The 10,437-nt window shown below is 50.6% G+C and overlaps 1 protein-coding gene across 1 annotated transcript in view; it reads left to right on the forward strand.

The window, feature by feature from the left end:
- Positions 1-7,888, forward strand: part of Tmem181 (transmembrane protein 181) — a 51,805-nt gene extending 43,917 nt beyond the window's left edge. Inside the window, exons 11-16 of the mRNA XM_050135940.1 lie at positions 1,521-1,660; positions 2,019-2,070; positions 3,362-3,444; positions 4,516-4,605; positions 5,090-5,156; positions 5,838-7,888. Of these exons, the coding sequence (XP_049991897.1) occupies positions 1,521-1,660; positions 2,019-2,070; positions 3,362-3,444; positions 4,516-4,605; positions 5,090-5,156; positions 5,838-5,916 (511 nt within the window). The 3' untranslated portion in view covers positions 5,917-7,888. The remainder of the gene's footprint in view (positions 1-1,520; positions 1,661-2,018; positions 2,071-3,361; positions 3,445-4,515; positions 4,606-5,089; positions 5,157-5,837) is intronic.
- The last annotated feature ends 2,549 nt before the right edge of the window (positions 7,889-10,437 follow it).

The raw sequence follows: 10,437 nt of genomic DNA on the forward strand, positions 1-10,437 counted from the left end.
TGTTAGTGCAAGCTCGTGATGCAGCGCTGGTCTGTAATCACACTGTTAGTGCAAGCTCGTGATGCAGCGCTGGTCTGTAATCACACTGTTAGTGCAAGCTCGTGATGCAGCGCTGGTCTGTAATCACATGTTAGTGCAAGCTCCCAGTGGCTGTCTAAAGGTGAATATAGGTAGTTGAGGAGTGGACAATCTGGGGAAAGTGGTTGAGTCATATGAAAAGTAAACCTTTAGACTGAGGAGATGGCCCATTTGGTAGGTACCTACCACGCAGGCATGAGGACCTCAGCCAGAGAGGGTGCTGGATTGGAGAAGCCCAGTCTAGGATCTGGAGAGACTAGAGGATTCTGGGATGAGGGGCCTGGGGCAGGATAGCTGGGAGGAGCTTAGCTCAGAAAGGGAATCCATATGTGTGTGACAGCTATAGGCAGAGCAAGAGCTTGAAGGGGGCTTCTGGGTGGGCTGGGCTGTTGGGAGTGAGCGACACTTCCAGATGTGGAGGCCCTGGTGGGATGGACCTACTGTGCTGTTGCCACTGCGTTTGTCTGGCCTGGTCGTCATTTCTGTGTCAAGCTGAGGCAGGACAAAGGGCTGCAGAGTCAGGAGCTACACTGCAAGGGTATGCAGCCCAGGCCATTACAGGCTTAACCAGTGGCTGAGCCCACTCTGTTTCTTCATCTCTAAAATGGGTCAGTAGTGCAATCTCCCCCATCATACAAGGAACACAGAGCTCTTGGCCAAATGTCACAGACAAGGCTCCGTCCTGAACTGTTAGTGAGCCCTTCCCAGCCAGGCTCTCTGCTGCGGGGGGGGGGGGGGGGGGCAGCCCACATCTTTTACTGAAGGACACAACAGGGGTCAGAGACAGCTAAGGTGCTGGAGACAGCGGTCCTGCCCCTCCCCTCTATGAGGCAGGAACCCAGACTGAAGGTCCTTCCACAGCAGAAGCAGAATGCTGGCCCCTGACCTGCTGCCCCACCCTCGAGGCTGCGACCATAAGAGAGGGACTCTTCTTAAGGGAGGACAGGAGAGGGTACAAGCTCCCACCTAGAGGAGCCCACAGTCAAGAAGGCTCCATGAGGAGAGCACACCTCACCCTGTCGTCATCCTCTCAAGGGACCCACTGACCTCCTGCCCTCAGACAAGGGTGTTCCCATCCTCAGCCATGGACGGGAATAAATGCTTCCAGACCTGAGCTCTCCTAGAATCTTCCTTTCAGCCCCTCCTTTCTCGGGAACACTAGGCCTGGAACAGTCAAAACTTACACGAGGACCAGCTGGGTCCAGCCCTGTTAGCATGACCTTTGCCCTCAGTAGCACGGGCAGCAGGCCCCACCTAGGCAAAGGCTTTGGTGGCCGCCACCAGTTGCCTCAGGCTCTAGACAAAGCACTGGTGCATAGATTTGAGTGACCTTGGCATGAGATGCCTGTGCTTGGGGAGCCCTTCCTGGTGCTGTGGCAGTGGGGGGGGGGGTCCCCTGAGGCCCCAGGTCCCCTCTAACCACACTGGGCTTTGACACTGGGACACCTGGTCTCACCTCAGCTATCTCCTTTATTCCAGGGCATGAAGGTTTTCTTCATGGTGGTAGCCGCCCTGTACATTTTGTACCTCCTGTTCTTGGTAGTGCGGGCATGCTCTGAGCTTCGTCACATGCCTTACGTGGGTGAGTGCCTCTCTGAGACGCATGGGCAGCAGCCTTTGGCCCTAGAAAGCCATGAGATGCCTCAGGAAGGATTGGCAATTTGGAAAGAAGCCACAGGGTTGTGAGAACTGCCAGAGACCTATAAGGACCATTAATAATACTGTCCTTGACCAGGGCAAGGCACAAGATTTAGGGTCCTTTGTCTGAAACCACTGTGTTGGGCTCTACTGTGTGTGGTCTGCCCCAGCCACAGTAGAACACGCATGGAGCATGCAATGAAGAGGGCCTGCCCAGGGGTCACTTTGTGTATCGTCTTTCTGTCTTTCAGACTCTGAGGTGAGGTGGACTTTGCTAATGGGAATGTTTCCTTCTTTTTCAGACCTCAGGTTAAAGTTCTTGACCGCATTAACCTTTGTGGTGCTTGTTATTAGGTAAGGCTTTATTGTGTGTAGGTGTGGGCGTGCATGCATGTGTGCATCAGGGTGTGCTTGGGTGTGTATGCATGTGAGTGTCTGAGTGTGTACACATATGTGTTTGGAGCCAGAGAGACAACACGAGTGTCTTCCTCTTTCATTTTATATGAACTAATTCACTAATGCACTGTGTGTGTTGGGGTGGTGCACGTGTGTGGAATGTACCAGAGGAAAAGATGCCGGAGCCTATTCTCTGCTGCTTGCTCCTCCCATGTGCGGTCCATAGACAGAACTCAGGTCGTCAGGCCTGGCCTCAGGCATCTTTTCCTACCAGGTCAGCCCGGTTCTCCATCTTATTTTTTTAGAGATAGGGACTTCACTGGACCCCATGCTCTCTAACAGTTGGACTGGCTGTCCAACAGTCTGCCCACTTCCCAAGGGCTTACAGACGCCCTCCACCACCCAGGCTTTGACCTGGCACTGGGATCTGAACACAGGTCCTCATGTAGACATGACAGGCATGGAGCCTTTCCCCACCCTCAGGACATATTCCCATCCTGCCTGTTAGCTCCTGTGTGGAGTTAATTCAGGGTACTTGTGGCCACACATATCCATGAGCTCAGAGGGCTCCTGATTAAAGTTATTTAACAGCCAGACCATGGTGGCACACACCTTTAATACCAGCATATGGAAGGCAGAAACAGGTGGATCTCTGAGTTCGAGAGAGTATGCTCTCTCAGTCTGCAGAGTACACTCCAGAACAGCCAGGGCTACACAGAGTCACCCTGTCTTAAAACACCAAAACCAAAAACAGTTATTTAATGGTCTAGGTCTTAAGTGTTCCATCCTGAAGGTCCTGGCTGGTGAAGCCGTTAGCCCCACTTTTCCCTCCTCGATCTGAACCCTACCGAACACAAGCAGTCACCCACCTCAAGGACACACATCCTTTGAGGTTACCTGAGGAGTGTCTGGGCCTCAAGACCCTTTTGGTGCTAAAGAGAGAACCCCACATGAGCTGTCAGCAGACATGAATGAGAAGCCGCTGTTGGGCTGTCGGGGCAGGTGGCGGCCATCCACAAAGCCCTCCCCCAGGCAGCTGTATCTTTGAATAAGTTCCAGGGACTGTCAAAGCCTCCAGTGGTGCCCACACTGCTTTTCTAGTTGCTTGAGCAGCATGTAGCAGACATTGTTTTCCCGGGAGCCAGAGTGACCATGGGAGGTGCAGAGGTATGTGTGTAGAATGTCCTGTTAAGTCTTAACGGAGCGAGCACTTCTGTGTCTTTACACCGTGGTTCCCTTTCTCTTTCAGCATCGTCATCCTCTACCTAAGGTTTGGAGCACAAGTGTTGCAAGACAACTTTGTAGCAGAACTGTCGGCTCACTACCAGAACTATATCCTGTCGAGGGGAGCCAGGCCTGCGGGCTGCCCGTGCTCATGGTCAACACCTTAGCTTTGGACATTTACAAGGGATGGGCCAGCCCCTTAGGACCTGTGCTCAGCAGGCCTCAGGCGTGCCTTGCCCCCTTTCGGCTCCCTGTTGGCCCTGGCAGTCCTCCTTGTTAGACAGGAAGCTCACACACAGCAGGGCTGAGTCCGTGCCCAAGGTTAGTCACTGCATAGCCTGGATCCAAACTGCTGACCGCACTGGACCGTTCTCAGTGGGGCAGCCAGTCCTGAGCTGCTTGCTCCCGTGCTCCCTCTAGGAGAGAGAGAGAGAGAGAGAGAGAGAGAGAGAGAGAGAGAGAGAGAGAGAGAGAGAGAGAGAGAGAGAGAGAGAGAGCGCGCGCGGGAGAGACAGAGAGGAGGGGGGAGAGAGAGAGAGAGAGAGAGAGAGAGAGAGAGAGAGAGAGAGAGAGAGAGAGAGAGAGAGAGAGAGAGAGCGCGCGCACCGAGGAACAGGCAGGGATGGTTGGAGTTCTGTGTGCCAGCAGCTCCTTCGAGGCACCATTCAGGTGCAGTCGATGCCAGCGTCACTGATGACAGTTTGGTTCACTCACCCTGGAGCTTGGATTCCCACTGTGCCCAGTCCATACTGTTTCTCCTGGCTTCTGTCGCGCTCAGGTGATGGGAAGCATGTGTGTCTTAGGATTCAGGATGGCTTCTGTCGCGCTCAGGTGATGGGAAGCATGTGTGTCTTAGGATTCAGGATGGCTTCTTTATCACTTGTGATTAAGCTCCACACTGATTTCTTAGGTGCTTGGGGGTCTGTAGTGTGGAGGAGGTGGGATCACTCCGAGCCTGGGTCAGTAGGCCCTCATCCCCTTCCTGTTCTTTGGGAGTTATGTACCATGAAGGGTTCATGTGACATCTAGCCATGAGCTTGAGCTGGGGCATCCTGGCTCCTGGGCCGTGGGCCCCCTAGGCTGGTCAGTAGTTCATCCCAGAAAGAGATTCTGGGGAATAGGGGGAGGAGGCGGAGGCTTGTGTGTCCAAACCCACGCTTCTCCCTTGACCAGCACCACCAGCGGAATTCCTGTCTTTCTACGGCCTGCTGAACTTTTACCTGTACACGCTGGCCTTTGTGTACTCTCCATCCAAGAATGCGCTGTATGGTGAGCCACCTCAGGTCTGGGTCGGTGTCCAGAGAGCTGAAATAGAAATTTCCATTTGCTCTGGTTTTCCCAGGTGCAGGGCTCTGTGACAGAGAGAAGGCAGGTGAATGGCAGCCCGAACAATGGTAGCCTGTGTTCAACACAGCTGAACACGGGACATGGCACTGCTGTGTGTATGATATCACAGCTGATCACAGGACACGGCAGTGCTGTGCCTATGATGTCACAGCTGAACATGGGACACGGCAGTGCTGTGTGTATGATGTCAGTCTCACAGTTGAACACGGGACACGGCAGTGCTGTGTGTATGATGTCATAGTCTCACAGTTGAACACAGGACAGGGCAGTGCTGTGTCTATGGTGTCATAGGCTCACAGCACGTCTCTCTAAGTTTGTTTAGGGCTTGGGTCCTAGTTCCTTCGGATTCCTACCTGGGCTAATAACACAAAATGCTCTCATTCAAAATGCTTTTGTTGATTTTCAGAGTCGCAGCTAAAAGACAACCCTGCCTTTTCCATGCTGAACGACTCTGATGATGATGTGATTTACGGGTAAGTCACAGTCACCGTGCGCCTTCCAGCCTGTCTCTGCTTACTGAAATGACAGCGTTTGGAGACTGTTGCCTGGGAGTGGCGGAGGGAGTTTTATGGCTTTGTTTTGTGTGCTTCGCATGGATTAGTGGCATTCCACTTTGTGGAAGGCCTGCGTGTGTGGTAACTACAGACCAGGTTTGTCTGAACTAATGATGCGGAGAGTCGCGCTGGGGAGAGGGGACAAGTGTCGGGTGACTAAGAGGGAGGCTGTGAGAGGGGTTCTTTCCAGACAGCAGTCAGTGTGACAACAGAGGCAGTCAAGGGCTAACAGACGGGGGCTGGGGAGGTGACTTAGTAAATCCCTGCTATATAAGCCCGAGGACCCCTGTAAAATGCCAGATTTGAGCTGGATGGGGTGGCACACCCTCTTAATCCTAGCACTTAGGAGATAGAAGCAGGAGAATCTTTGAGTTCAAGGCCAACCAAGGTTATGTAGTGAGACCCTGTCTCATAAAACAAAACACAACACAAAGAAAAGTCAGGCCCAGTGCTCAGTGGGTCTACAGTCCCAGCACTGGGGATTGGGGACGCAAGGATCCCTGGAGCTCAGTGACACTCGATTGCCCTCTGCCTTTCCCACACATGCACACACGGGAAAGCCCTCCAGAGGGCAGGTGTCAAAGGTCTCTTCCGTGGCAGGAGCGACTATGAAGAAATGCCTCTCCAGAACGGCCAGGCCATCCGGGCCAAGTACAAGGAGGAGTCGGACAGTGACTGAGCCCCGGCAGCAGGCGGGACAGCACGGGGGCCGGAGGTTTCCCTAGTGACGTGTCCTGGTCCTTCTGCCTGTGTGTGTCTGGACTCTTCCTGGAAGCAAAGGTTTCCTGTTCCTTATTTGTTTACATATTTTTAAAAAGAAAAACCAAAAGGATTGAGATGTGTGGTTGGAGTCTGCTGTTGGGTAGCTCCACTATTCCCCAAGAGGCTGCCTGGTAGCGAACCCAAAGGCAGATCCTTTCACAGAGATACTGGACGAGACAAAGTCTGTGTGCGATCATGAGGAGAAATTACCCATTTTAATAAAAAGAATTATGTACTTTTTCCTCTTAAAAAGCAATTTGCTAACTCTGAGTTGGTGGGAGGCCTGATGACCGAGGTCCCAGCATGGCAGTCTCTTCTCCAGGGCTCCTTTCTGTAGCACTCTACCCTCAGTGTGGAGCTGGGCCCGCACCTGCCTCGGGTGAGCAGACTGCCTCCATCTCCACAGACACGAGTGGTCAGAGCGCTGACTCCCGAGCATCTGGAATGATGGCCTTGATGGCATCTGGTGAGCCATGCACAATGTAGCTGTCAGGAATGGTGGGTAGCTAGGTGGCAGTCCACCACTGCCCCGGAGCAGTTGAGTCAGGGTGTGTGTGTGTGTGCACATGTGGGTGCCAGACTGGAGGAAGCCAAGGTGTCTACAAGTCAGTAGTCCTGTAGGCAAGGTCTTATGCCACGGTGCTTTTGAAGGGTCTGTGTCCAATGTCAGCATACACGATAGGATTGGGTCTTCTCTTCCTGTGGTAAGGATGGAAAACAGGGTGCCCTTCCCAGTCCAAGAGTTTCTGCAACTCCACTGAATTGTGAAACCCCAAAGAGTTCTGGCTTGGTTTTTTTTGTTTTTAATGAAAGCTATGTAAAATACTACTGTATCAGAAATTCTTTATTACCAAAAGTTTTCAGTTTAACATTTGGAACTAAAATGAAGACAAAGTTAAACATTCTGAATGGCTATGGAGACCCCTTCAGATGAAGGAACTTACTTGACGGTCGTTCTGTCCTTGGAGTGTTGCTGTAGAAAAGGGATGTCACCCGCACTAGTGCAGTTCAACACTGGAAGTCCCGTGCGTGTCGCTGTTCTCCATCACACTCCATGGAGCCTCCCACCAACACCTTGGTGAACGCCTGCAAACCCAGAGGCCCAGGAACAGCTGCTCGTGTTCCCTTCATCTATGCACCAACTCAGATTTCTGCTCTGAGCTGCAGGTTACTGCCCAGGGATGCCTGGAGACGTCACTCTGCCTGCCCGTCTTCTTAAACGTCAGTGTACTTTAGTACGGATTCCATGTGCATTGTTTAAAAAGAACCTTACAAATAGGAACATTTGAATGAAAACTCTAGCTGCAAGGTGACAAGTTTACATGATCCTGACACTTGCAGCGCTGTGATCCCCGAGTCGGTGTTCTCAGAGGTTGTTACCAACACCAGCTCCTAACAGACCACTGCAGCTGCTGTCTTCTAGACACTGACTTGTGCTGATTTCAAGACGTTCCAATATGTGATAGTTTACATGCTTTGATCATTATAAAAAATTCTCCATGATTTAGGATGCTGTTTATCAGTGTAAGGTATTTTAAGCATTTATGTAGACTTGTGGACTTTTAATTCTGCCCTGCAGTATAATTATAGACTGATCCTCGTGTCTGTGGAACTAAAATAAGGGAATGATTTTTTTGTTGTTGTTGGAAATAGGAATTACAAAGAAGCACCTAAGGGGAAGTGGTCATGAAACTGTTTTCACACTTTCCTCCCTTGCGTCATGCACAATCATGGATTATAAGCTGTGTAGACTCTGCCTACAGATCTAGAGACTTGGGTGGGCAGACTGAAGCTGTAGGTCTTAGGGTCAAACACTAACCAGAAACTTTTGATAGTAATGAGAAGATTGTTTTGCTCTAAGGGAATTAAAGTTTTATAAATTTAAGTTACGAATTCTAAGAGCTGACAAGTTCTTTCACGGTAATGGTTTGAATATTACTGTCTCTGGGTATTTTTGATATTGGTCCAATCTAAGGGAACCTGGAAAATGAAGAGACGTCTCCCGGCTTCCCCTGAAGGAGCTTCGTTATCCTTGTGGATAGTGAGTCTGCTGGATTTATTGTCGAACCATTGTAGCAGTGACATGGTACCTTCAAATGCCATTTGACTGGCTAGAGGGGATGTGTGAAATACATCTGAGGCTCGCAAGGTGGGTCTCCGTGCAGTTGCGGATTGCAGTGAGTTTACATGTGTGACGCCAACTGCAGAGTTTATAAAACAGACCTCACCAGGCTCAAGAGCTAAGCCACTGAAGACACAGGTATGGTATCAGGTTAGAAGATGGTTACTAACTATACAGAGAACACACCATGAAAGGCAGAATTAGAAGGGCCTTCGCTGAGCGCTCCGTGACGAACAGACCCGACACCTGATGTGTATTTGTACATTTGAGGGTTTAGAAATCCGTTACCTTAGTGGTTAGATTTCTTTTTTGGAGGAATGGGGGAAAGGGGAGAGAGACAACTTTTTTCAGGCCAAAGAGAAACTAATTTAGTCCAACATCTTGCAAAACAGTTTATCTTGGTGTTTTGGGTACTTCTAGGTCTAATACCACCCTACGACACATCCCGGGACACAGAACAGGTGTAATTACATTTTATGACACAGGGTTTTCTGCTACTGAAAAATGCATTTTTTACAAATGTCTATAAATATTTGTTAAGTAAAGATACTAGGTTCTAAGTTCAGAAGGAACACAGGAAATATGGACTAAGTTTGGGTAGAGCAGAGTCACCTGGGTAGTCAGTCAAGGAGTTAATAAATGCTTATTTATAGAAAACTCAATAAAAGTCATGTTTTGGGACTGGCTTCTGTATTAGACCTTTTGTTGCTGTGACAGACCTGATAAACGGCTCACAGGACAGTTAGTCCAGTTCATGAGTGGTTAGCTCACTCCACCATAGGCCCATGATGAACACGGTGCCAAGAGTATGTGGCAAAGTGGCTCACTTCCTGGTGCCCAGGAGGCAAAGAGGGTGACAGGATGGGACCAGAGGCCTTGCCCCAGGGACATGCTTTCTTCAGCGGTCTCTACCTCTAAAGTCTCCAGAACCTCCCCAAATAGCACTCCAGCACAGGCGCCTGTAAGGGCCATTCCACATCCAAACCGTAGCAGCTTCATGCTGACAGTGGTGTATTTCAGACTTTTCACCTTTTATGTATTACTTGCTTTTTACACGAGTGCTTTACAAAGAGTCTTCAGCTTGGGGCACTGAGAGACAGCTGAGGGTAAGGTGCTTGTGACTTTGGATCCAGTTTCCATGTAGAAGTGGGCACAGTGGTATGTGTCTGTAACCCAGGCTGGGAAAGCAGAGCAGAGGCCGGTGGCTCCTGGGCCTTGGTGGCAGCCAATCTAGTCAAACAGTGAGACAATGAGCTGGAATCGGACAAGCATAGAAGACACACTTGTGAGTGTGCGCTCCTACAGACCACGCACGCACACACCAAGCAAGTGGTAGTGCCCATCATAGTGTCTAATGTGGCCCACAGGAACCCCAGAGCGGTCAGCAGACAACCTGGTCTTTGGGGTCCCTCACTATGATTTGTGATTTGGAATTAATTGGACAGGCTGCAAGCCCTTTGTGATACCCAGGCAACTGCATTACGTGTGACCAGAGTAATTCTGAAAGTCTCTTGTCAGCCGTGTACTAAACACACGGCTGCTAGTGAAAATTCAACAACATGGGATTAAAAGGTGCAGTGTACCGCGCTGAGCCAAGCATGCAGGAGTTGGGGCTCACTGGCTCGTCCAACTTCTACCCTTTCACTTCCAGAAAGCAGGAACTAGGCATGGAGGATCCCACATGGCTGGGCTCCTGCTCCCACAGGTAAAACCAGCACACTTCCGTTCTGGAGGGCTAAGGCAGAGCTGCAATCTCCCCCTTGACTAAGATATTTTATGTTTACCATGTTGCCAGGCAAAGAATCCAAGGTTTTTTTCTATGCTTTTTTTTGCTTCCTGGTTTGTATCACCTGAGATGGCTCAGCAGGTGAAGGTCCTGCCCACCAAGCCTGCCTACCCGAGTTCTATCCCTGGGGCCCAGGGACGGAGAAAGAACCAACTCCCACAAGTGTATAACGGCGCTCGTGGTCTCACTCACTGTCACAAATAATAATGTAACTTAGAAATGAAACAACCAAACTGCGGGGGAGAGACGTCTGCCATCGTTCCAGGCCTCCGAGGGAGGCTCATCTTGTCACGTGTGTCCAACCTGCCTCTGAGGTTCACGGCCTCTCCGGCTCCGCCAGTGTCACCAGGTCTCACCAATCACAGTAAAAGACAGGCCCGTGACCTGTTCTGAGCCCGTCAGCCAGGGCAGGGTGTTCACCGACACTCTATGTCAGCGTGCAAAGGGCTGAAAGCAACCTTTAAAAAAAATACTTCTGAAGGCAGCAACATAGATTCATGTGTGATGCCCCAGACCACAAAACACCAAAC

This window comes from Alexandromys fortis, unplaced genomic scaffold, assembly GCF_014885135.2.
Source record: "Alexandromys fortis isolate MF-2015 unplaced genomic scaffold, M_Fortis_MF-2015_v1.1 scaffold_23, whole genome shotgun sequence".
NCBI classification, from domain to species: Eukaryota; Metazoa; Chordata; class Mammalia; order Rodentia; family Cricetidae; genus Alexandromys; species Alexandromys fortis.